The sequence below is a fragment of the Staurois parvus genome, unplaced genomic scaffold (genome assembly GCF_062004578.1).
Source record: "Staurois parvus isolate SC_StPar_1 unplaced genomic scaffold, SC_StPar_1.0 ptg000242l, whole genome shotgun sequence".
Classification (NCBI taxonomy): Eukaryota; Metazoa; Chordata; class Amphibia; order Anura; family Ranidae; genus Staurois; species Staurois parvus.
The window spans coordinates 2,403,328-2,431,264 of NW_028318038.1; the positions used below are offsets into that span (position 1 = coordinate 2,403,328).

Genomic DNA, 27,937 nt, shown 5'->3' on the forward strand with positions numbered 1-27,937 from the left:
TCCTCGTATGAGCGTACATGAAGTGGTTTCGAGAGGAGAGGAAGGAGAGGGAGAGCAGGAAGAGAGGAACAAGGAAGTCACTCGAGGGAGCAAGAGGGAGAGGAGAAACAGCAAAAAGGGGCCACTATGGCCCAAATGGTGGGCTCTGAGTTACCCACACAGCGGAGAAACCCAAGGGCCAAGAGTAGCCCAGGCAGTACAAAAACATGGTGCTGCATGGGCTAGTGGTGGGTACGCAGAAACAAGCATAGGGGGAAATGCTGCCCAAATATAAACAGAAGTCTGTAGACTCCTGCTGAAACAGCAACAAAATTTGAAAAAGCTGATAGGAATGACCCTGAAACATCAAGGAGCCTGCTGACCGAGCTGTTTGTAGGAGCTGTTCCTTTGTGCGGAAATAGTGAATTTTAGTGATAATATCATGTGGTGGGCCATCTGGGCGATGTGGGGCTAGCGCTCTATGAACTCTATTCATCTCAAGGCGTTCTATGGGGATCGCCGGGGCCAATTCTTGAAAAAGGGCCGTAACTGTGGATAGAACATCCATAATGGATTCTGGTAGGCCGCGAATGCATAAATTTGAGCGGCGGGTCCTATAGTTCTCCAAATGGGCCTGTAGATTCACGTTTTCATCGTGGAGGAGTTCAAGATCGTCAGAGTGGGTTTGGAGTGTAGCGTCAAGATCGTCGACCTGGTGTTCAAGGTCAGAGGTGCGCTGCCCCAATTTGCGGATTTCCCTAGACAGCTTGTCAGTAATGCAGTCCGAGGTCTGTTTCAGGGCTTTGTGTAGCATCCGCTCAAATTGTTTTAGAAGGTCAGAAGAAAGGTCAGAGGTAGGTGTGTGTTCGGGGGTCCCCAGGTCAGAGTCAGACTCACCATCAAACGTGCAGCGGGACCTGGGATGAACATCCTGCAGTGCTGCATAGGGCTTTGCCTGTGTGAGGGATGCAGGGGCAGCCGCCATCTTGAAGAGGTTCACGGGTGGCTGATGTGGTTGTTTCGCTGCTCCCCAGACCATTCTGACAGGTACCAGGAGTGTTGCCATGACGACCAGCCGAGTTGCGGGACCATGGCGGGCCAGGAGTGGTGTCTGGGGGCTCGATTCCCAACTATGTACCAGAGATTCAGATGGACATGTCCGTCCCATCAGCTCCACACATGCGTACCGACGTATGGGTTCCCTTTTATGACAGATGCGTTCAAGTTCTGCAAAGGGATGAGCAATGCCAGGCTGTTTGGAAAGCTTATGCAGAAAGTGGTGGAGCTGCAGCCCACTCCAAAGGTGGGTCAAAGAGTCATGCAACATCGATGTAGACAAGATGCAAGAGCAGAGCTCACAAGGAACCACACCTGTAATTAATAAATGGCATCCAAACCCGGGTGCACAGGCTCTATTGCATCCTCCATTCACTATATTCAATGCAAACTGATAGAGAGCCAGCAACTCCAAAATCCAGGTGATGATTTTTATTGAATATACAGGAGTGAAATAAAAGCAAGCTGATGCTTTTCATCAGACATCAGATGTAGAACCCCTTCCCCCTTCCTGAAACAAACTCGGTTACCAGCGATTGGAATGACGGGTGAAGGAAGTGGTGTGTAATTTAATTTAGCAAAAAAATCCAGATTTATGTGCGATACTGCTTACGGCATTCAATTTTGATCATACTCCTATACTCTCCAGTTCCCTATATACTCCCAAAAACGATTAATTTTACATTATGCATGCCTATTTCGACAGGTAACAGTAAACTAAAACAACTAAAACATATGTACTCTACGTATGTATGTATGTATGTACATACACTATATTGCCAAAAGTATTGGGACTCCTGCCTTTTCACACACATGAACTTTAATAGCATCCCAGTCTTTGTCTGTAGGGTTCAATATTGAGTTGGCCCACCCTTTGCAGCCATAACAGCTTCAACTTTTCTGGGAAGGCTGTCCACAAGGTTTAGGAGTGTGTCTATGGGAATGTTTGACCATTCTTCCAGAAGCACATTAGTAAGGTCAGGCATGACGTTGGACGAGGCCTGGCTTGCAGTCTTCGCTCTAATTCATCCCAAAATTGTTCTATCGGATTGAGATTAGGACTCTGTGCAGGCCAGTCAAGTTCCTCCACCCCAAACTTGCTAATCCATGTCTTTATGGACCTTGCTTTGTGCACTGGTATGCACTCATGTTGGAGCAGGAAGGGGCCATGCCCAAACTATTCCCACAACGTTTGGAGCATGAAATTGTCCAAAATGTCTTGGTTTACTGATGCCTTAAGAGTCACCTTCACTGGAAAAGGGGCCAGGCCCAACTCCTGAAAAACGACCCCACATCATAATCCCCCCAAACTTTACACTTCGCACAATGCAGTCAGGCAAGTACCGTTCTCTTGGCAATCGCCAAACCCAGACACGTCCATCACATTGCCAGACAGAGATATGTGATTCGTCACTCTAGAGAACACATCTCCACTGCTCTAGAGTCCAGTGGCAGTGTGCTTTACACCACTGCATCCGACACATTGCATTGCACTTAGTGATGTAAGGTTTGGATGCAGCTGCTCGGCCATGGAAACACATTCCATGAAGCTCTCTACACACTGTTGTTGTGGTAATCTGAAGGCCACACAAAGTTTGGAGGTCTTTAGCTATTGACTCTGCAGACAGTTGGCGACTTCTGCGCACTGCATTTCAGCAAGCGCTGACCCCGCTCTGTCATTTTATGTGGCCTACCACTTCATGGCTGAGTTGCTGTTGTTCCCAGTTGCTTCCACTTTGTTATAATACCACTAACAGTTGACCGTGGAATATTTAGTAGCAAAGAAATTTCACAGATGGATTTATTGCACTTATCATGGCAGCACGCTTGAATTCACTGAGTTCCTGAGAGAGACCCATTCTTTCACAAATGTTTGTAGAAGCAGTCTGCATGCCTAGGTGCTTGACTGTATACACCTGTGGCCATGGAGGTGATTGGAACATCTGAATCCAATGATTTGAAGGTGTGTCCCAATACTTTTGGCAATATAGTGGATGTTGAAGTTACATTATCTTGACAGAACAGACACAGATTAAATTTTACTAGAGCAGAACAAAGCTGATCCCATAATTAGAAGCTGGGTATGCCGAAGTCCATCACCAGTGGCTTCAAGAAGATGGCAACAACTAAGCAATAAGGTGGCACATAAGCCTTGCATTGCTAAAGGTTCAGGAGGGAGACTTTGGCTAAACCTGATCCGGAGAGAGAGGTAGCAGCTTTTCCTTAAGTGGAGAGGACCATCTAGTGTTGCAGAAGAAAGCTGGCTTCGAAGGGGTGACACTTTTCACTGGCCACTGAGGAAGTGCCAACAAAAATGAACTACATCAGACTTATTAAAAAAAGTCAGAAAGAGCAGCCATGCTATTCCTAATAAAGCAGCCTACACCAACCATTTAAAATTTAATTCTACTACAATGAGAATATGAGCTTTTTTCACGGGTTGTTTGGGGTTTCTACATTTTTCACATTGCTCTTCAGTTTAATAAACAAACCTGTATAAATATGAATTATCAGTAAAGCTTACCATGCTGACATATGGGGGTTGCTTTATTAAAACTGGAGAGTGCCAAATCTGGTGCAGCTCTGCATGGTAGCCAATCAGCTTCTAACTTCAGCTTGTCCAATTAAGCTTTGACAATAAAACATGGAAGCGGATTGGTTTCTATGCAGAGCTGCACCAGATTTTTCACGCTCTAGTTTTAGAAAATCACCCACATAGTACTTGAGACCCTTGACACCGATAAACAAATCCCATCAAATAAAATAAAGAATAAGTAGTAAAGAATGTCAACACAAACCAAAATATTTAGTCAATAAAGAACATTTCATCACTATTGGTCTAAGGGATCTTTGTCTTATCTGTTTACATACTAAACTTGAGTACTTTAAAGACTGCCTAAACTGCCTATGCAGGTAAGGAGTGTTTGTACATAAAAACAAACTGTGCAGCTCTGACTAAAGTACATTGCTCTTGCTATAGGTGTAGGCCATTTACGTACATCATGAATCCTGATGGGAAAACTCTCAGGATGTTGCTAAGCGAGGCCTACTCATTACTTCTCACTTCCACCATCACAGGAGTGAGCACTATCTCTGATTTAAACCCCCTCACATGTGCTTTCTCTCCCCAATGCAGTAGCTCTGAGCTCAGTATTTGAGAGCTCACTCCTGTGATGGTGAAGGTGAGCAGTAACGAGTGCACCTCACTTAGCAATGTCCTGGAGGTTTTCCAGTCAAGATTCATGAGGTATGTAAAATGACCTACACCTATAGAAAGGGTATTATTCAGTGATGTCACTATGGAGATGTGGGGGGTTGGGCTGCACCCAGGTGATACCCACCAGAGGGGTGACACCACTGGCGTAGCTGCAGGAGTCACAGGGTTTGCAACTGCAACCCCGCCCCCGCTCCAGGGGCCTGTGTACCCCCTTGTCACATTTTTCCCTGTCAAAATGTGTTACTGAGGAAAAGTAAACTCAGAGGGCCTGGGCCAGCTGGGAATTGTAGTCTTTTCCTGCAGACCAGACAGAACACTATGGTGAGGGATGGACTACAATTCCCATGATGCTTTGTGTCGGTGTACAGTCATGGGATGCAGTGCAGGGCTCCCGGTCAGCCCAGGCCCTTTGAGTTTACTTTTCCTCTGTGACAGGGCAGGTTGAGTGGAGAGCAACATCCAGAGTTCAGTAATTGAGGAGCTGAGACTCTGCATAAGGTGGGCTACCTGAGAACTGCAGGGGAAATGCATGGTGATTATTCAGCGATTGCCTGAGTGTTGTATAGTGCTGCAACTTCCTATTGTATGTGCACTGCAGCATTGCCTCTGGCTGCCTCACAGAGCACTCAGAGCTGAGGGAGACTTCTGGAGAACTGTACAGTTCTATACTGGGGAAGGGGGACTGGAAGGGAGTTGAGTCTGTACTAAGGTGGGAGGGGAACCAAGGAAGGGTGGTCTGTACTAAGAGGGGGCCTGTATGGAGGACGGTCCATATTGAGGATATGAGCTGACACGGTGGTCTGTACTGAGCAAGGGGGTCTATGTTTAGTGGACAGGAGTGTCTGTACTGAGGGAGGGGGGGTCTGTGCTGAGGGGGGTTTATACTGAGAGAGGGGGGTCTATACGGAGGGGGAACGGTACTGGGTGGAGGGGGGGTGACACCATGTTTTATTGCACCAGGTGACACCAAGCCTAGTGATGCCACTGGTACATGACTTTCCTGTGCAAGTGGGATGGTAGTCTGCAGTCTGTGCACATAATGGTATGATAGGCAGAGATGGTGTCTAGTCAGGGTGTTGTGATTAACACCTTCAGTCTTCGCTTGGTTACATTAGCTGCCTTTGTAGCCTTCCTTACATTGGTGTTCTCTCTCAAAATAAATTTGCCATCGGAACTAAGGTGAAACCACATAAAATGGTTGTGAATGGCTTCTCTTCCATTATGATGACTGCTGCTGATGTTTCTTCACAGTTTGACTGATCCGAGTTCATGCATCCAGCATGAATGTCACATGACTAGTCCTCTGTTAATCAGCCAGCAGCCCAGGTAATACGGAGACTGCATCCATGGAGATAAGTTGTAAGGGAGCGAGTGGATCCCAGTACCAGAGAGGGGCAAGCTGAGTTTAGGGCAGACTTCAGGGCAAGGCAGACTTGTCATGATATCTATTCAAATGCATACTTGCACACCTGATAACTCAATCCGTTAATGCAGCTCTAAGATGAATAAGAAAAGTTAGATTTTTCACTTGAAAAGTATTGTCATATTGTGCTCCTTAAAAACAAAACAAAAAACACACAGTCTTCTTCCAGAGCAGCCTGTATTTTTCTTGAGGTTACCTGTGGGGTTTTATTTGTATCCTGAACAATTCTTCTGGCAGTTGTGGCTGCAATCTTTCTTGATCTTCCTGACCTTGGCTTGGTATCAAGAGATTCCTGAACTTTCCACTTCTTAATAAATGATTGAACATTACTGACTGGCATATTCAAAGATTTGGATACCTTTTTATATCCCTTTCCATCTTTATAAAGTTCCATTACCTTGTTACGCAGGTCTTTTGACAGTTCTTTTGTGCTCCCCATGGCTCAGTATCTAGGCTGCTCAGTGCATCCACGTGAGAGTTAACAAACTCACTATTTATACACAGATGCTAATTGCAATGTAAAATGTCACAGGTGTGGGAAATTAACCTTTAATTGCCATTTTAACCTGTGTGTGTCACCTTGTGTGTCTGTACCAAGGCCAAACATTCCAGGGTATGTAAACTTTTGATCAGGGCTATTTGGAGGATTTCTGTTATCATTATGATTTAAAAAGGAGCCAAACAACTATTTGATAATAAATGGTTTATGGATATGATTACTATCCATAAATAGACTGTTTTTTTGGCATGATCAGTCATTTTCAATATCAATGCAAAAAATTTCACGATTTCTGCCAGGGTATGTAAACTTTTGAGGCACTCATGTTTATATCTTTTGTTTGTATTGGTATGACACAAAAAAGTGGAGAAACAAAAAGCCAAATCAGACACATTCAATGCAAAACCCCAAAAATGGACTGGACAAAATTATTGGCATAGCACACCCCTTGGAAAAAACTGGAATCAATTGCTTCCTGTAGCCATCAATGAGTTTCTTACACCTCTCTACTGGAATTTTGGAGCACTCTTCTTTCGCCAATTGCTCCATGTCTCTCAGATTAGACGGTTCCTTTTCCCAACTTCTGTTTTGAGATCTCTCCACAGGTGATCTATGTGATTGAGATTTGGACTCATTGCTGGCCAGTCCAGTACTCTCCAGCACTTTATCCTAAACCATTACTGGGTGCTTTTTGACATGTGCTTTGTGTCATTGTCCTGCTGTAAGACCTCTGACAGAGACTCAACTTTCTGACACTGGGCCTTACATTGCATACCGGAATTCTTTGGGAGTCTTCAGATTTCAGAATGCCATGCATACAGTCAAGACATCCAGTGCCTGAAGCAGCAAGGCAACCCCAAAAAAATCAGTGAACCTCCACCATGTTTGACTGTAGGGTCTGTATTCTTTTCTTCAAAGGCCTCATTTCTTTTTCCGAAAACAGTAGAATGATAGGCTTTACTAAAAAGCTGTAATTTTGTTTTGTCTGCTACAACACTTTCTCCCAAAAGGATTTTGGCTTTCTCAGGTGAGTTTTGGCAAACTCCAATCTGGCTTTTTTATGTTTCTGTGTCAGTAGTGGGGTCCTCCTGGGTTTCTTACATAGTGTCCCTTTTCATTCAGATGGCGACGTACAGTGCAAGTTGACACAGTTCGGCTTGAATTTGTCTGGAGGTTGATCAAGGTAGAATAACCACTATTTGAACAATCCTTCGTTGCAATCTTTGATCGAGATTTTTCTCTTTAGTCCACGTCTAGGGAAGTTAGCTACAGTGCCATGGGCTGTAAACCTCTTGACAATGTTGTGCACAGTGGACACAGGTACATTATGTTCTCTGGAGATGGACTTGTAACCTTGGGATTGTCCATGCTTTTCCACATTTTTTGTTCTCAAATCCTCAGACAATTCTGTGATGCTCTCTCTGCTCCTTGTTCCATGTGACACAAAGGGGTTTATTTACTAAAGCTGGAGAGTCCAAAATCAGACTCCCTTCTGCATAGAAACCAATCAGCTTCTAACCTCAGCTTGTTCAATGAAGCTCTGGCAATGAAACCTGGAAGCTGATTGGTTTCTATGCAGAAGGGATTCTGATTTTGGACTCTCCAGCTTTAGTAAATAAACCCCAAAGAGACACACAACAGAAAGGTTGAGTCGATTTTTCACCATTTTAACTGGTTGCCGCTGTAATTTCTATATTGTCAGCGCCTGTTAAGGTGAGTTTAATTAAAAACTACAAGAGCATCACAAACTGGGAATGCAATTATTTCTTACAATTTTGAGAAGGTGGAAATCATTTTTCCAGTCCATTTTTGGGGTTTTGTGTGGAATGTGTCAGAATTGGATTTTCGTTTCTCCAATTTTTTTGTGTCATACCAATACAAACAAAAGAAATAAACATGAGAATACTTAAATGGGTCTTACAGCAGGACAATGACTCCAAGCACATGTCAAAAAGCACCTAGAAATGGTTTGTAATTGCAATACGTTTTTGGGTGAAGTGGTGCATTATATGACAAAAATGCAAGGGTGACAATATTTTTGGCCATGACTGTATGTTCATGTGACTTTCTAAATTTTTACCAGTTTTCATCCCGCCTAAGTGCTTCTTGGGGGTTCCTACACCACAATTTTGAAAAGTTTACTTCATACTATGCATGCGTAAGATGAAGTGCAGGATGTCATGTGCCTTGTCTCACGCATTGACTGTATGACATTACATGCATCTGTTGCATTAAAAAAAAAAAACTAGATCAGGCAAGATCTAAGAGAGAGGTTTTTTTTTTTCCTCTTACCAGCAAATTAATTTACTTTCGTACACAGCATGCATGATATGCAATGCATGATGTCATGAGCTTCATCTCGCTCATGCACAGTATGGCAATACTGTGAGAGCTCATAGTTAAGGTATGGGATTTCCCTGAAGGCAATGGTCATGTTGCCTTCTCAGGAAGCATCATCATGCTCGCCCGTTGACCAGAGTGTGGAGTTCGGCACGGTTGTTTAAGCCTTCTATATTGGACAAATTAGAAACGGTATTGTATATTTGAGCTGTTTTTTAACTTTCAGTGCAATTGCTGTGTTTTAATAAGGCTGAGTTTTTACTGTATCGATTTTTTTTTTTTAAGTCAAAACACATGAACTGCTGTATACCACAGATTATTTAATAAGTGGAAATCTTATGAACTTTTGCACAAGCACTTGCAGTTTAATGTGTTATTTGCTATACATTTGCACTTACGTTTGTATTTTTATATATATATGTACTTTGTGGTTTGCACTTTATGTGACTAGTTTGAGAATTTAGCGCTGCTCTTGGATATGTTGAGTTAATATGGATTTTAGGGAAAGGGGCAAAGGTCCATTCCAAGAGAAACATCTCTTCGATGTATTATCACATTTAAAGTATTTTTTCATGGTGAAAAAGTTTATAACAAAAGTTAATGTGTTGTCATGCATAAATCATCCCTGGCACACTCATAATTCAGAAATCAATGCATATAGAAAGATGATACATGATTTTGTATCAACATGTTTATGCATCAACATGATTATGCACAAATGCTGAGAAATATTCAGATTAAAGGCAAGTATAAAAATGCACCAAATAAAAATGGATATCCATTGTCTTGACTCAGCAAGCATACATCTGGTCAGAGCCATAAAGTATCCATTCTTAATCTATCAGCAGACCAACAATTGTGTACAGATCATGAAAAGGATACCAAGGTTGACAATCTGATAAAGATCATGAAAGGTAATTGCACCAATCTATATATGTTCTTCTATAAAGTTCACAAACAGAACTAAAACTCCATGATGATACGTGAAGGTGAGAACCAAAGTCTACTTTGTTGATAAAATTTTGCTATTCAGTACTTTGCAATAGTTTCAAGCAGTAATTTTCAATGAAGAAATGTCTACTTTTGTCTAGAAATGAAGAAATGTCTACTTCTCACTGTTTTGTCTAAAACTCTGCTTATTGCATATATAACACATGTACAGAATAAACATTTGGTTATTAATAGACATAAAAATGTGACAACATGTGCCCTGCGACACTAAACAAACAGGATAAAGAAGAACCGTATGCCGAGTAGGGGCAGGGTGGTGTGGCGGCAGAAAGCACACATTCCAGATTCGCCACAAATGGTGTATTGTCAAAATCATAGAACAGGCCGTGTAGGAAAGTTCACTCGACCAGGACAATCACAACAGTTCAGTGCATGCATATCGGGATGCAGGTTCCAAGCAGCAGACAGCATCTACCACAAGGAGTGGAGTGCAGCCTAGCCGGTGCAACCCAATGGGGAGCTTCTCCAAGGAGGAAGACGTAGTCCCTGCACTTTCCCTACTCCTCTGGAACCTTTCCCTGCCACCAATACTGTCCCTGACAAAATGGGTGACCTGTCGCTACACTAGCCACTCGCATAAAGTGTGTCAAAACGCGAGGTCAGAGTCTTAAATAGACTCTGCCTGACCCAATATGGCCACCAGGGACAACAACATCCAAAGGGATCACTGCCTTATCTAACTAAGGAAGTCATAGAGAAACCCAAGTTAACTCCCCTTCTGCTCCCCACTGCCTTGCCACTGCTGTCCAGCACCACCTACAGTGGGGAAAACAGACTGCACCTGCCTACGTGTACATACATGCAAACAAGCCACTGTCTCATAAATACCACTCCAACAAAATAATTATAATTAAATAATTATAAATAAATAATGGAGCGATAACATGGTGCACAAATTGATAACCATTACCCTCAATTTCAAATGGGATTTTGAACTGTTGAAGGTGAGAGCAGATGTACTCCAGCTCTCCCAGAGTTTCTGCTGCCTAAGTGGACACTATGTTAAGAATTTATTTATTTTTAATTAAGATACATCCAGTTGTAAGGGGAACATCTTGTAATATGATATTAATAAAATTGAACACTTTTTAAGTGGCAGATCTAGGGAAAGAACCTGAGGGTGACCTTTTTACCTCACCCAAACCTTTTGGTATCTCTACATGCTTGTCTTCTCTACAAATGTATTCCTTCCCCATTTGCTTATTTGAGATCACTTCAGCTTTCTCAGATTTCTTGTCATTCTACTCAAGAAAAACAATACTTAAGATACTAAAGATGACAGGCTAATCACAATGACCTTGCTCAACAATCCATACAGGGAGGTATGTGAAAATAAAGATCATAGGGTAGAAATGTCTCTAGAGAGTCTATTTTTATTCACTTTAGTACATATCAAACTTGTATTCTATAAAAAAAATGCAACTTATATTTAAAGATGATTTCCAAACATGTAATAGCACGGTTTGTTCCTGGTGCAAAAACTGCAAGATATACACCTATGATTCAATCATCAACCAAACCTATCATTATATACATCACATATTTCATTATCATTAATATAGATTCATACTAGAAGAATACACAAATTGCATGTCTTTACATGACTCAAATTGATGTCAGTGCAAAAATAAATTAGAAAATAAAGGCCTAATTTAGATAAAGCAAATATATGGAAATTTTGAGAATTCTTAACAGTGACTATCAGCTTGAAAAGGTTTCAATCAACTTTTAAGGCTTGGGGGCAGATGTGTAGAGACTATTCGACTGCCCTTCTGCAATGGATGCCGCTTTTCAAGTTCCAATAAGCTTTGAGGGCCTTATAGTAGTTGAAAACCCCAGGGTTATACCACTGCATATGTTAAAATTTACAAGTCAGGTGCCAGTGTATTTGGCCTTGCTTGATGTTATTTGTGTTACAGAATGCTGTGGAAAAACACTTTTTTTTTTAAAAAAATCACTCAAGTTTTTTCCTTATTTTCTAAGAGTCAGAATACTAGAATTTCAAGAAAAGTTCTTTTTCATATAAGTATAATTATACTGGATAGAGGATATATTTTTAAGCATCTTAGGCTTTTAATCTGTGTTCTTATTTGTGTGCTACTATGTTTAAATAGTGGGTATTATCAAGTATACGAAAAAACTGAGAAAAGGCAATTCTGGCTGTAATACATATGAGTTTGCCATATATGGTAATGTCTAGCCCACTCTACCTAAAAATTACCCTAAATGATCACTCACCCATTGACATCATTGGCCTCTGCCCTGGGATCAAATCTCACACTGGACATCTTGTCAATGATCTCAGGAGCTACAACGAAATAAAGACACATTTTAATCCACTGAAACATCTTAAAAAACTAAACAGTTACAAAGTATACAACACTTTACCAGTCAATGGTAGACTTTCACATTTTATATTAACATAATAAATGCATGCTTAAGATTGTTTTCATATGGGGAAGGCCATTAGACCTGGGTCTTCCAGAAAGAGGGCCCATTAAAAGTGATTATTGTGTAACTAACATGTACAATTTTTTGCTTATATCTGGGCATTATTATTTGCTGGGCAGCACAGTGGCTAAATGGTTAGCTCTTCTGCCAGGCAGTACTAGCATCGCTGGTTCAAATCCCAACCATGGCACCCTCTGCCTGGAGTTTGCATGTTCTCCCTGTGACTGCGTGGGTTTCCTTCAGGTACTCTGGTTTCCTTCCACTCTCCAAAGACATCCTGGTAGGTTAATTGGCTCCTGTCTAAATTGGCCCTAATATGTGTATGTGTGAATATGAGCTAGGGACTTTAGATTGTACACCCCTTGAGGATTAGGGACTGATGTGAATGTACAATATATATGTAAATCGCTGCGTAAATTGACGGTGCTATAGAAGTACCTGAAATAAATAAAAATATCCCCTTATATTTAATGCTTACTGAACTATATTATTGACCACATATATTTAAGTCAACTTGTGTTATGTGCGTTTTGTACCTTTTATTTTTTGCCCTCGTTCAAATTGGCAACTTCAGTGTTAATAGAAATGACCATTATTGATCCCACCAAAACATTGTTTAATAAGACACCTGAGCAAACATTGGGCACAGGGATATGCTGAGGTGACAATGATCTTGCCCACTAGAAGGGCTCATTAAGAGCCACAGAGATCTCTCAGGTAGAAAAATTTAGATTGATGGAGCTGATCCTTGTTTCTTTGCATGGCGTGAGCCACTTCTGTCCAATGGTGGATTCCATTGCTACCTTGAAAAGACAACTATCTCTCCAACTATCGCCTACCAGTCTCCAGAAGACCTCTGATCATGTATGGCTGGCCTAAAACAGGGGAAAGGGGAAATTTGACCAAAGCTATTTTAAGAATATTTGCCGAATATGTTGCTATTTTTGGAAAGCTATCTGTAGTTATACTGTTCTTATTTGATCTGACTGTAACTGTTCTGCAATGACATGTGCATAGGAAGGCCACCACAATGTTTTGCACTTGTAATGCTTTGTTACAGTTACATAGCTAGATTGAAAAATTAAAAGCAAACCCAAGATAAAATCAATAAAATGAATCATAAAAATACTACTGTAATGGAACGAATAATGTAGTCTATGACATTATTTTTAAAGCATCAGAATGGGGAAGAAAGGGAATTTAAAGTGACTTTAAATGTGGCATGGTTGTTGGTGCCAGATGGGCTTGTCCGAGTATTTAAAAAAATGCCGATCTACTGGGATTTTCACGCACAACCATCTCTAGGGTTTACAGAGAATGGTCCAAAAAAGAGAAAATATACAGTGAGCTGCAGTTGTGTGGATGAAAATGCCTTGTTGATGTCAGAGGAGAATGGGCAGACTGGTTCAAGATGATAGAAAGGCAACAGTAACTCATGTCAACATGGACCAAAATCTCTGAAGCATGTTTCCAACACCTTGTTAAATATATGCCACAAAGGATTAAAGCAATCCTTAAAGCAAAAGGGGATTCAACCAGGTACTAGCAAGGTGTACCTAATAAAATGGCCGATGAGTGTATGAACAATGCATATACCTCTATAGTGTGTACTTGTCTCAATTAAGAGCACTAAGTGTAATTTCTGTCTGCTGCTTCATTCATCTTTTATCAGCATGAGTCACTTCTGACAAGTTTTCCTGACACTAAGAGAAAAATGGTGACAGGGGAGGATGCTCCATAAGATTGACAGCCTCAGTTCTGTTTTGTGAGCTGTGTGAAACGTGGTGTGTCCTTTCCCTCCAATCAGCTCTTAGAACTCTCCTCACTGAGGTCTGCAGAGTGTAACTTCAGCTCAACAAACCCTTTTTTTAACTCTCAGATAGCTTTAACAATTCCGGACTTTAAAATGGATGCAGGGAAGAGAAAACTGCAGATAGACAGGTACAACCTATGTAGGCCGATTTGTTTCATTTCTGTGTATCACCTGAGGCCACGATACAACCCCTGGCAAAAAGTATGGAATCACCACTCTTGGAAAATGTTCAATTGTTTGTGTAGAAAAAAAAAAACTAAATCAGGGATATGCCTCAAAACTATTTTCATTTAGCATTCCAACCTTCTGGCTTTAAGAAACATGTAAACAAATAAAAAAAGAAAGAAAAATGTAGTCAGTTGCATCTATATTGTACAGCGCTGAGCAAACTTTTTGGCACTATATACTGTATAATAATAATAATAATAATAATAAATAATAACTGTTTTTGCAGATCAAGCAGAGGAAAAAAAAATCTGGAAGCGCTCTATTGTGAGGAAAATATTATGGAATCATGAAAAAAAAAAACCAAAACACTACAGTACACCACTAGTAGTTTGATGCACCATCTCTGGCTTTTATAACAGCTTGAATTTAACTATCGACAAACAGTATTCTTCATCAATTCGACTCCAACTTTCTCTTATTGCAGTTGCCAGATCAGCTTTGCAGGTTAGAGCCTTGTCATGGACCATTTTCTTTAATTTCCATCATAGATTTTCAATTGGATTGAGGTCCGAACTATTTGCAGGTCATTCCATTTACATTATATGTCTTTCTTGAAGGAAAGTTTTCACGGCTTTTGCCCTATGGAAAGATGCATTATCATCCTAAAAAAATGATGTCATCATCACCAAACATCCTTTCAATTGATGGAATAAGAAAAGTGTCCAAAATCTCAATATAAACTTTTGAATTTTGCATTTTTTTTCAAGCAGTTGTCTTTATAGATTTCATTGTAACGGCACCAAAGTTCCAACATCATCACCCTGCCCAATGTAGATTTGTGATTCATCACTGAATATCACTTTCATCCAGTCATCCACAGTCCATGATTGCTTTTCTTTAGCACACTGTAACCTTGCTTTTTTTCTATTTAGGTGTTAATGATGGTTTTCGTTTGGCTTTTCTGTATATACTGTATTTTTCGCTCCATAAGACGCACCTGACCATAAGATGCACCTAGGTTTTAGAGGCAGAAAACAAGATAAAACATATTCTGAACCAATGGACTGCAGACATAGTACAGGAGATGACCAGAGACTGCAGACACAGTACAGGAGATGACCAGAGACTGCGGACACAGTACAGGAGATGACCAGAGACTGCGGACACAGTACAGGAGATGACCAGAGACTGCGGACACAGTACAGGAGATGACCAGAGACTGCAGACACAGTACAGGAGATGACCAGAGACTGCGGACATAGTACAGGAGATGACCAGAGACTGCGGACACAGTACAGGAGATGACCAGAGACTGCGGACATAGTACAGGAGATGACCAGAGACTGCGGACAGTGCAGGGGATGACCAGAGACTGTGGACCCAGTACAGGAGATGACTAGAGACTGCGGACAGTACAGGGGATGACCAGAGACTGCGGACAGTATAGGGGATGACCAAGAGACTGAAGATAGTATAGGGGATGACCAAGAGACTGAGGACAGTATAGAGGATGACCAGAGACTGCGGACAGTACAGGAGATGACCAGACACTGCAGACAGTGCAGGGGATGACCAGAGACTGCAGACAGTGCAGGTGATGACCAGAGACTGCGGACAGTGCAGGGGATGACCAAGAGACTGCAGACAGTACAGGAGATGTCCAGAGACTGCGGACAGTACAGGAGATGACCAGAGACTGATGACAGTACAGGAGATGACTGCTGACCTTTGGGGAGGGAGGGGGAGCGGGTACCTGAATTTGACAGGTACCCACTCCCACTTCCGCGGAGTTGTCCTCCCTTTAGTGTGGGCACTCGGCTAACAGCTGGGTGCCCAGTGCGCATGTACGAGAAGCGCTGCGCCTTGTGATTGGTGCGCCGTCTTTTGGGACCTGTCACCTGTCCCAGAAGACGCGTATAGAAGACGCTACTCACGCATGCGCACTGGGCACCCGGCTGTCAAGCCGAGAGCCCACACTAAAGAAGCCGGCGCGAGAAGACTACGCAGCTATGGACCGAGGAAAAGGTAAGGTCCTGCTGCAGACCTGAGCGGCCGGCCCGGTATTCTGACACGGCGGCGGTGGAAACACCGGACCGGCCGCTCCATCAGACGCACTGACATTTTCCCCCCTTTTTTTGGGGGAAAAAAGTGCATCTTATGGTGAGGAAAATACGGTAAATCCCATTTCCTTTAGGCAATGTCTTACAGTTCGGTCACATACGACTCCAGTTTTTGCCCATTTATTCTTCACTTGTTTTGTTGTACCTTTTTTGTTTTCAAGGCATATCATTTAAGTTTTCTATTTTGACACTTTGATGTCTTCCTTGGTCAACCAGTACACTTCCCTTTTACAACCTTCCCATTTGATTTGTACTTGGTCCAGAATTTAGACACAGCTGACTGAGAACAACCAACATGTTTTGCAACATTCCGTGATGATTTACCTTCTTGAAGGGGTTTTATAATCCTCTCCTTTGTTTCAACTGACATCTCCCATGTTGGAGCCATGATTCATGTCAATCAGCTTAGTGCAATAGCTTACCAATGTGTGCAAGCACTCTTTTTTAACTGCAGACTAATTAGCAGATGTAATCTGATGCAGATGTTTGTTTTAGAAGTGCAAAGTACATGGTGATTCCATAATATTTTCCTCAGCATTGAGTGATTCCATATTTTTTCCTCTGCTTGATCTGCAAAAACACTTGCAATTGACTAGTTTTCTTTTTTAAGTTTTTCTTAAAGCCAGAAGGTTGGAATGTTAAATGAAAATAGTTTTGAGCAGGGGCGGACTGACCATTTGGAAACCATTTCCATAACACCTCAGCAGTGCCACAGGCTGATAGCTTCCATGCCACGCCGCATTGAGGCAGTAATTGCTGCAAAAGGGGCCCAAACCAAGTATTTAGTACATATGCATGCTTATACTTTTCAAAGGTCCAATATTGTTCTATGTACAATCCTTGTTTTATTGATTGCATGTAATATTCTAATTTTCTGAGATTGTGGATTTGGGGTTTTCATGAGCTGTAAGCCATAATCATCACAATTATGACAAATCACAGCTTGAACTATCTTGCTTTGCATGTAATGAGTCTATCTCATATATTAGTTTCACATTTTAAGTTGCATTACTGAAATAAATGAACTTTTGCACGATATTCTAATTTTTCGAGTTTCACCTGTACATGTTGAAGGATGTTCAAAAAATAGTTTATAAAACATTTGGATGAATCACCACCAGCGATCACGCCTGTTAGCAGACTACATGATGATTAAATAAATTATGTCTTGTATTTTGTTTGCAATGCTGATGTCATAACTGACATGCACCACATACTGTACTAAGGCAACCAAAATTGCCTGTGTACTGAATCAGAATGTTCTTGGATCAGCATCCAGTTGACAGGAAACTAGGTCATGCAAACACCCTGTAGTAAAGATGGTAATTTATACAAGCTAAAAGCTCGTGCCTGGCAATGGAAAAGTGCAGTAGACCAAACATGCTAAAACCAGAACGGGCCCAAGGTACTGATCACAATTTTGTTGAAATTCAGATTTGGGTCAAACTCAGATTTGACCCAGATTTCCAGAGTTAAACTTCAGTTAGAGTTTTTGAATCCAATTTAGAATGAAAGTGAAAAAGGGACTCTTTGAAGGCACTTTGGAAAGAAGCTAGACAAGACAATGGAATGGGAACCTCTTAAATTCCCAAGTCTGTGTTATTTTGTTTTAGGTGAATTTTGATTTTACTTGAGGTATTTTTAGTGTGAAAATAGCACCCCTGATATATGTCAAGAGACAATACACTATAATTTTTTGCTCTATGTTATTTTAATGTATTTTACTGTCATTTGTTAATTAACGTGTAGCACCCTCTAGTGCACTGATAAAATAGTGTAGTGTATTGTAGGTAAAATCATTGTGTATGACTCCTGGTAACTGAGTCTGTGATTTAAGTCGGGTTATTGCAGGTCAGCTGAATGACTTAACAGGTTGTGGCTCTATCGCCTCCTCCTGACTCTGGAGGACCATAGAACCTTCCAGAAGTCGGTAAGCAAAAAGGGGTGGAGACCTAATTTGCATGTTTATGGGAGTCTGGCCAATCCCAGGTTTGAAGGCCCTGATCGAGTGGTGGACTAGCCCATAAATATGGGAAAGTTAGGCTGACAGAGGAGTCGGGTGGAAGATGAAGTGTTGAGGAGACTGTCAGTGCCTGGGAGGGGTCCCCTAGGTCTAGGGGGGCTGGCCTCCAGCCTGGGATGGGACTAGCTCTGGAGGATACGTTCAGAAGTGAGGCGTCAATGGGATCGAGACCTGGAGCAGCAGGGAGCAAAGAGCACTGAGTGAGTACAGCAGGACTCTCTGGGACAAGGATGCCTTCCACAAGACTGCCATATGTAGCAAGCTTTCTAAGGACAGAAGTGGGTTCAAACCTTTATCCTTGTCCTGGGAGATCTTCAGAGAAGCCAGGAAGGCTGGTAGTGTTTGTAGGCCATGGAGCTGGAAGCAGCTCTACAGTGGGAGAGAAGACATCTCTGCATGTAGTTACGAGACGTTAAGCTGTTTTAAGGGGCTGCTAGTTCCTTGCCCATAGAGAGCTGTTGCTACTGATCCACAACAACTGATGGCTTTCAAGAAAAGAACAGTCCAGGATCTGCCTTTGTACATAGGAAGGAAGTTGTTCCCCCTCCATTGATTCAAGCCAACTGGGCATCCCATAATCCCTATTTCCCTATCCAAGTTGATTTCCCCTAATAAAACAACAAAACCAAGATACAGACTTCGTCGCTTGCATGCAAGTCTGTGTGAGAAATACCTGTTGCCCAGCTTTGCAGAGAGAAGTTTAGGGGTACCCACAACACAGCAGCCCTCACAACGGTAGCGCTACACATATCACAATATTTAACAAGGCTCCTTCAGCCTTTTCTCCAGGCCTTTAATTCTCTGCCAGAGTGTCCCCTAAAGCCATTGCTTGAGGCCCATATTACAGTCCTGTATAAAAAAGACAAGGATGCCACAGGGGTCAAAAACTATAGATGGATTTTTCTCCTAAATGTGGATGTTTAATTATTTGCCAAAGCCTTAGCAAACCACCTACTCCTTTAGTTGTCCTTGATAGTGAAGGACCAGGTTGGCTTCATTCCAGGCAGGAAACTAGGGACAACACAATTAATTATTATTATACAGGATTTATATAGCGCCAACAGTTTGCGCAGCGCTTTACAATATAAGGGAGAAAGTACAATTACAATACATTTCAGTACAGAAGGAATGTGAGGGCCCTGCTCGTGGAGCTTACAATCTAAAGGAAGGGGGAGATGATACAAAAGGTGATAGCTGCGGGGATCATCTGGTGGAGGTGATTCAAGTACAGTTCTTAGGTGGAGGTGGGGTAGGCTTCCCTGAAGAAGTGAGTTTTCAAAGATTGTCTAAAGGCAGACAGGGTGGGGGCTGATCGGACATGCTGTGGTAGGGAGTTCCAGAGGATGGGAGAGGCTCTGGAGAAGTCCTGGAGGCGAGCATGGGAGGAGGTGATGAGGGAGCTAGAGAGGAAAATATCTTGGGAGGAGCAGAGTGGGTGATTTGGCCGATATCTGTGGATGAGGTTGGTGATGTAGCTAGGGGCAGTGTTGTGGATGGCTTTGTAAGCTGTGGTTAGTATTTTGAATTTTATATGTTGGGTTAGTGGAAGCCAGTGAAGGGATTGGCAGAGAGGGGCAGCAGTCGCTGATCGGTTGGTAAGGTGTATGAGTCTAGCAGCAGCACTCATAATATACTGAAGAGGGGATAGCCTGTGTAACGGTAGACCAGTGAGGAGGGAGTTGCAGTAATCAAGGCGGGATATAACCAAGGTGTGGATGAGTTGTTTTGTGGTGTCATTGGTCAGGATGGGGCGAATTTTGAAAATGTTCTGGAGGTTGAGGCGGCAGGATTTAGCCAGTGAGTAGATGAGCAGATGTGGGGCCCAAAGGAGAGGTCAGAGTCTAGGGTAACGCCTAGCACCCTGGCATGAGGGGAAGGACCAATGGTTGCGCTGTTGATTTTAATGGTAAAGTCGTGAATGGGGGATCGGGGAGGAGGAAATATTACAAGCTCAGTTTTTGAAAGATTGAGTTTGAGGTAGTGAAGTGACATCCATGCTGATATGTCGCTTAGTAGATTTATGATACGATAGGAGTTTGAGGGGGTGAGCTGGGGAGTGGAGAGATAGATCTGGGTGTCATCAGCATAGAGGTGGTAATGGAAGCCATGGGAGGTTATCAGTTGGCCCAGGGAGGAGGTATAGAGAGAGAAAAGGAGGGGCCCAAGAACAGAACCTTGGGGTACCCCAACAGAAAGGGGAAGAGGAGCAGAGGAGGAGGAGTTGTGACACTGAAAGTGCGCTGAGAAAGGTAAGAGGAGAACCAGGAGAGAGCAGAGTCATGGAGGCTGATGGAGTGGAGTTTACTGAAGAGGAGCGGGTGGTCGACTGTGCCAAAGCCAGCAGAAAGGTCAAGGAGTATGAGTATGGAGTAATGACCGTTGGTTTTAGCAGTTAGTAGGTCATTAGTGAGTTTTAGTAGGGCAGTTTCTGTGGAATGTTGCCGGCGGAAGCCAGACTGTCGGGGATCAAGAAGGTTGTTGTCGGTGAGGTAGCAGTTCATACGGTTGTGAACAAGGCACTCGAGAAGCTTGGAGGCAAACGGGAGCAGGGAGATGGGTCTTAAGTTGTTCAAACAGGTGGGGTCCAGCGAGGGTTTTTTGAGAATGGGGGTAACCAGTGCATGTTTGAGTGGGGAGGGAAAGGTGCCTATGGAGAGTGAGAGGTTGAAGATGTGGGTTAGAGAGTTTAGGATAGAGCAGGAAGGAGGCTGCAACAGTTGTGAGGGGACAGGATCTAGGGGACAGGTGGTGAAGAGGGCCTTGGAAAGGAAATCGGTAACTTCCTTGGAGGTAACAGGGTCAAAGGAGGAGAGTGTTGAGTTTGGTGTTGGGCCTGGTATGTTGGTTAGAGGAGGAAGCTTGACACTGGAGATCTCATCACGAATTGTGTCGATCTTCTTCTTGAAGTGACTGGCAATCTCCTGTGCAGTAAGTAAGTTGGTTGGTGGAGGCAGTGGGGGGTGGAGTAAGGAATTAAGGGTAGAGAACAGTTGACGAGGATTGGATGAGAGGGTCTTGATGAGAGTGTTATAGATTTGCTTAGCAGCGTGGAGGCTGGAGTTGTATTTAAGAAGAGTGGATTTGTAGTGGGTAAAGTCTTTCAGGGATTTAGTTTTACGCCATGCTCACTCAAGAGTGCGGCTGAGTCTCTTGAGACTTCTGGTATCATCTGTTTGCCAGGGTTGAGACAGGCGAGGCCTGGTTCTGCGTGTAGAAAGAGGAGCAAGAGCGTCCAGGGAGGATGATAGTTGTTGTAGGCAGATGTGGCGAGCTCTGGGCAGGACAGGGGTGCAATTTCATCATAGAGGCGCTCAGTAGCGGAGTGAAGAAGGTCAGGGCTCTTTCAACCTTTTCAATAGGGGTCTCAAAGTTCTCCTTCTCCACAAAGTCTCTGGCGCCAGATCCGCGTATATCTGTATGTCTCCTCCTTCATACTTAATTACTGATTTTCCCTTAGTCTTCCTCCAGATTTTTTCTTTGTCCCGAAATTCATAAAATTTGACAATTATATCTCTCGGCCTTTCTTTCCCCAGGTTTCTCAGGATTTTCCCTTTTCTAAAGGTTCCTTCTATTTTAGAGCTTTCCATTTCAGAGCTGTCTGTTATAATGTTAAATATTTTGCAAACCACCTCTTGCAAGCTTTCTCCCTTTAGGTCTTCTGAAACCCCACGTATCAAGATGTTTCTTTTCCTATCTTTATTTTCTTGTATCTCAGCCTTATATAACAGTTTTTCTTGGGCTTTCCCTATATTAATTAGTTCTTTTTCAAGTTCAGAGATAGCCTGGGTCTGACCTTTAACTTTCTCCTCCGTTTCCTCAATTCTCTCCAAGAGGTGCCCCAGATCACTGCGAATGTTTACCATTTCTTGTTTTATTGTTTTCTCCAGTTCTTTAAACATTTCTGCCATTTCCTTTTTATTAGGTATTTGTAGGTCTTTTTCCGCCTCTGTATTGCCTGATATTTGCTGGTTACTAGTGTCCGGGCCTATTGATACTCTAGGGCTTCTTTCCATACTAAGGTCTGCTTCTCCTTTTTCAGATCTGCTCTGAGGTCTTTCTGGGGTTACGTTTCCTTGGGATGTGTATTTTTTAATTGTGCCAGTCTGGGACCCTTTAAGCCCACTTCCTTTTACATTTTTGTTTTTCATTTTTCTCTGTGGCACTTATCCTTCTTATAGTCCTTTATAAGTTTGTGGGTAGGGCGGGAAATTATTTCTTAAAACTTTCAAGTCTCTGCTCTGTCCCCCTGCTGGTTTTTTCTCCTTCTCTTCTCCTCCTCCTCCTCCTTCCCCCCTCTCCCCCTTCTTCTCCCCGAGCCTCTCCTCTTCTCTCTGCGTACCTCTTCCACTTTTTATACAGTCTCTAGGGGTCCCCCGTTCTTATACACACTTTTTAGAGGTCAGCATGATAGATCTTCAAAAAATGCTATTCATAAGTGTCACTCACCCTCCTCCTATGTCTTCTTCCAGTGAGTGCCTTTTCGGTCGATTCCTCTGAGGGTCTGTTCATGGGGGGGAACTCCCCAGGGTCTCTTCAGACTCCTTGTCCAGGTCTCAATAGTTCTCCTTTCTCCTACTTTTAGGCTCCAGGGTTACTAGGGGGGTAGGGGGAGAGTGGGAGAGTGTGAGAGTGTGTCGGCCCCCGGCAAACAGGTCAGCGCTGCTCTCTCTCCACAAAACGCCGGCCGGCCGGCTTCCCGGTCTCCCAGAGGTGCTTTGCGGCCGGTCACGTGATCGCGCCGGCCCCTCTCGTCTCCCAGCGTCCAGGGACTCTCTCTTCCTCAATCGCCAGCCGCTCCTTTCTTTTCCCTCACCCGCATCAGTCTCTCCTCCGCCGGGAGCCGTCAGACCGGGTAAGTCCCCCACCGCAAGGCTCTAACATACTCCAGGGGATAAGCTTGGAGGCCTGGGGAGGTCAGACCACGGAGCTCCGTCCACGAGCTCCTACATTGCCGCCATGTTCAGGCTCCGCCCTCGATGATGTACTTTTGGGGCTGTCTCCGCTCTGCACCGTCTCTTCTCGCAGCTCCGTCCAGCCTCTTCCCCAGGCCGGCTCCCCCTGGGGTGCAATATAGATGGGGGACAAAAGGTGCAATATAGATGGGGGACTCCCGAATGCCTAATAGGATGGAAAAATGGGACTACAGCATACCTTAGGTTTCCAGAAGATATGAAAAATTTTTGTGTCAGTTTAAAAATTCAAAGAATGGAAATCCCTGGCTGGGAAGAAGAACGATGAGAAAGTAGAGCGAAGAGAAAAGAGGACTGGCAATTTGTGAGGGGGAGGAGGTGGAGGGGGCGAGAGGGATGGAGGAAGAGAGAGGTGTGTGTTTTTTTTTTGTTTTTTTTTTTTTTTTTTTATCTCCTTCTTCTCCTCTCGCCACCTACCCCCACTCTATTGCCTTCGTTATGGATTTTTTCTTCTTTTTTTTTCATTTTTTTCTCTCTCTCTCTTTTCTGCCGGTGATAATATCCAGGTGGGGCTTGGGAGGTTATGGGGAGGTTAGTCAAGGGGAAAGTCGTCCATGGACGGAGTTTTAGCCCAAGGATCAAATCAAAGGTGGATTTTTAATCCATAAATGATTAGTAGGCAAATGTTAGGCCTAAAAAGAGGGGGGAGGGGAGGGGGGAGGGAGGGGGTTGGAAGGTTGGCAGGGTGGGAAATGGGAGAGGGAGGTTGTTTTCTCTGCAAAATAAAAGATGATATAAAAGCAAGTGAGAAGGGAGAAGGAGAGAGAAATAAAAAATATAGATGGAGGAGAAAAGAGGAAATCTAAGGAAGATGGAAGAGATTCAGTTTATAACATATAACATAAATGGGTTGAACTGTCCCGGTAAAAGATATAGATTATTTAAAGAATTACATCATAGAGAAGCCTCAGTGATATTCTTACAGGAGACACATCTTGAGATAAGTTCAAATGTTAGACTGAGGTCTAAAAAATACCCAACATGGTACTATACAGATTCCCCGGTTAAAAGAGCAAAAGGGGTAGCAATAGGCCTGGCAAAGAACGTTAGGTTTGAGTTGGAAGATAGAAAAACAGACCCAGATGGGAGATTTTTGTTCTTAAGGGGCAAGTTACAGGAGATCGAGTGTACACTGGCCAACATCTACTGTCCTAATAAAAAACCGGAGGAGTATCTGAAAAAGGTCTTGAGGAAGTTGATGGACTTTAAAAAAGGACGTTTGATCCTGGCAGGGGATTTTAATTTTTGTATGGACCCACAAAGGGACGCCACCTCCCATATAAAGACAGAAGGAAGTAAGGCCCTGAAGTTATTGAAAAAAGAAATACACATAAGTCAACTGGTAGATGCCTGGAGAATTACACACACGCAAGATAGAGATTATACTTTTTTCTCAAATATGCACAAGAGATATTCAAGATTAGATTATATATTAATAGAACATCAATTAATCGACCACCTGACCCAGGTAGATATAGAGACAATAACTTTATCAGACCACGCTCCAGTTACTATGAAAATGGAATGGGGGAGAAGGAAAAGCGGAGGGCTGGGATGGAAATTGAATGAGACACTTTTAGTGGAAAGGGAAATAGCTCAGAAAATAGGGGAGGAGATCGAACGCTTTTTTAAGGAGAATGAGACAGGGGAGGTGTCAATAGCCACAGTGTGGGAGGCTCACAAAGCTTATATAAGAGGAATACTAATGGCGATTGGGGCTAGAAAGAAAAAAGAAAGAAGGGAGAAAATGAATGAGCTTTTAGAAGAAATAGGTAAATTAGAACAAATACATAAGAATAGAATAACAAAAGAAATAGAGCTGAAGTTAAAAAAACAGAAGGAAGAACTGCAAGAAATGATAGAAGAGGAGAGGAGAAAAGTATATAATAGAGTTTTAAGTGAGAGATATAGATGGGGAGAAAGATCTGGAAAGTATCTGATGAGAGCCCTGAGGAAAAAGAAAAATAGAAATTATATAGAAAAAATAAAAGATGATAAAGGAAACATGAAACACTCAAATAAGGATATCACCAAAGCCTTCATAGAATATTACAGGAAACTGTACAATATAAGCCCCTCGGAAAGTTCAGAAACTATAGACAGTGAGAAAAATCAGAAAAGAAAGAAATATATGGAAATGGCTAGGTTATTAAAATTAAGTGAGGACCAACTAAACTCCCTAGACGCAGATATCTCACAGGAAGAAATAAAACTAGCATTAAAGGGGACAGTGTCGGGGAAAAGCCCAGGCCCAGATGGCTATACAGTGAGATACTATAAAAAATTCAGTGAAATCTTAGTACCAAAACTCAAAAACTACATGAATGCACTAGGTGGAGAGATGGAAGTAAGAAGAGAATCATTACAAGCCCAACTCGTGCTCATTCAGAAAGAGGGAAAAGATCCCTCTCAGTGTTCTAGCTATAGACCTATCTCACTACTGAACACAGACACTAAATTGTACGCAAAGGTCCTAGCAAACAGATTGAAAAAGCTAATGCCTGGATGGATACATGAGGATCAGGTGGGCTTTGTTCCAGGGAGGGAAGGAAAAGATAATGGGGTACGATCATTGATGCTAATCCAAAAGAGTAAAAAGGGAAAAGAACCGGTGGTACTACTGTCTATAGATGCTGAAAAAGCGTTTGATAGGGTAAATTGGAGATTCATGATGGACACTCTGGAAGCTTTGGGAATCGGGCCTAGGATGAGAGAATGGATAGGAAAGCTGTACAGATACCCCTCGGTGGTCATTGGGGTAAACGGGGAGAGGTCAGAACCCATTGAGATGTCAAACGGAACAAGACAGGGATGCCCATTATCCCCATTGCTGTATGTTATATCTCTAGAACCTCTATTATCAACAATAAGACTGAATAGAGATGTAAAGGGAATCCGAATAGGAGATACGGAACATAAAGTTGCTGCCTTTGCAGACGACTTGTTGTTCTATGTAGGAAACCCCAGGATAACACTTCCAAACTTAATGAAGTCACTAAAGGAGTACGGAGAACTATCAAATTTAAAGATAAATCCAACAAAAACGGAGATTCTAAATATAAACATCTTAAAAAACGAAAAAGAAAGGATACAAAAAGAATTTCCCTTTAAATGGAAAGATAGAGATATAAAATATCTAGGAGTAAAACTCACAGCCTCACATAAACATCTATATAAACTAAACTATATTACACTGATAAATGAGATTAGAGATGAATTAAAAAGATTGGAGGGAGGAACCCCGACATGGATGGGCCGTATTAATCTGGTAAAAATGGTAATAGTACCAAAAATCATATATAGATATCAAATGATCCCAATTAAACTCCCAGAGATTTTCTTTAAAATAATTAAGAAATTGATAACAAGATACATATGGAGGAATAAAAAACCAAGACTGTCATACGAACTGCTAAGTAGGAGGAAAGAAAGAGGGGGTTTAGGGCTCCCAGACTTTAAGAGATATTACAAAGCGGTAATACTGGCAAGAACCATAGATTGGATATTTAATAATAAAAAAAGCTGGGTGAGAATAGAGAATGAACTCAGCGGAATAGACTTGGGAAGAATGATATGGGTGCCAACACAGTATAGGGGTTTAAATGACAATGTAAATACATACACTTTGAATGTTTTAAAGACTTGGGATAACTTACACAGAAGTATGAAATGGACTTTTAACTCTACACTGATTCCACTAAAAAATACAGAGTTTTTCCCCCCAGGTAGAGAAGAAATAGGAGGGAAGTGGTTTAAAAAAGATAAGGTGCAATTAGGAGATATCCTGGTGGGTGATGAAATAGGAGCATTTGGCGAATTGAAAAAAAAAGAGGGAGAGATTTTCACTAAATTAGATGAATGGCGGTATCTCCAATTGAGGTGTTTTGTCGGAAGTTTGCCAAGACCTTTAAGGACAAGAGACAATTGGAACTTGTTTGAAAAGACATTGGGAACACAAGGTGATGGGAAACACGGGATTGCTAGAATTTATAAAATACTCACTGAACTAGACACAAACACGAAACCAACATATTTAACAAAATGGGAAATGGATATGGGAGTTGTGATAGATGAGGAAAAGCAGAGGAGAATGTATAGATTAACTCACGAAAATGTCTCTATGAGAGAAGTAGAAATGAATTATAAGTGTTTGACAAGATGGCACATTTCACCAGCAGTAGAAAATAAGATATGTGGAGAGAGTACACCGCTGTGTTGGAGGGGATGCGGAGAAATAGGCACAATATACCATATATGGTGGGGATGCCCAAAAATCCAGATATTCTGGACAACAATAACCCACTTAATAAGAAAATTGACAGAAATAGATATAAAACTAGATCCAGAAGTATGTATTTTGCACATCACGGATATAACGGTAAATAAATATAAAAAATCAGGGATATGGAACTATATAAATGCTGCAAAAGCCCTGATACCCAAGTTCTGGAGGCAAATAGAGGCACCAAAGGAAGAGGACTGGATTGAAAGAGTCGAGCAGATTAAAAAGATGGAAAGGCTGTGCCATACCCAAGAAGATAAGATGGAGGTTTATTATGGGAAATGGGAGAACTGGGAAAAAGCTAGATTATATATGAGGTGTAGGAAAGAATAAAGACAACAACAGAAAAATTCCACTTGCTGATATAAGAAGATGTAGAGAAAAAATAGAATAGGCAGAGGGGACATAGGGTGGGGGGTGGAGAAGGGGGGAAAAGGTTGCATAGAGTATATAAAGTAGAAATGTTGGTTAATATAATATTATAGAATATATTTTTATATATATATATATTTATATTGTGACGATGAAATGTAATTAAAATGGAAAATTAATAAATATTTGAATTATAAAAAAAGAAGAAGGTCA

At 42.2% G+C, this 27,937-nt stretch overlaps 1 protein-coding gene across 2 annotated transcripts in view; it reads right to left on the minus strand.

The window, feature by feature from the left end:
- LOC149459966 (phosphatidylinositol 3,4,5-trisphosphate 3-phosphatase TPTE2-like) overlaps window positions 1–27,937 on the minus strand; it is a 114,204-nt gene that overhangs the window by 63,688 nt on the left and 22,579 nt on the right. For both annotated transcript variants that reach the window (XM_089680345.1, XM_089680344.1), the window contains exon 2: window positions 11,764–11,833. In XM_089680345.1, the coding sequence (XP_089536471.1) occupies window positions 11,764–11,813 (50 nt within the window). In that variant the 5' untranslated portion in view covers window positions 11,814–11,833. The remainder of the gene's footprint in view (window positions 1–11,763; window positions 11,834–27,937) is intronic.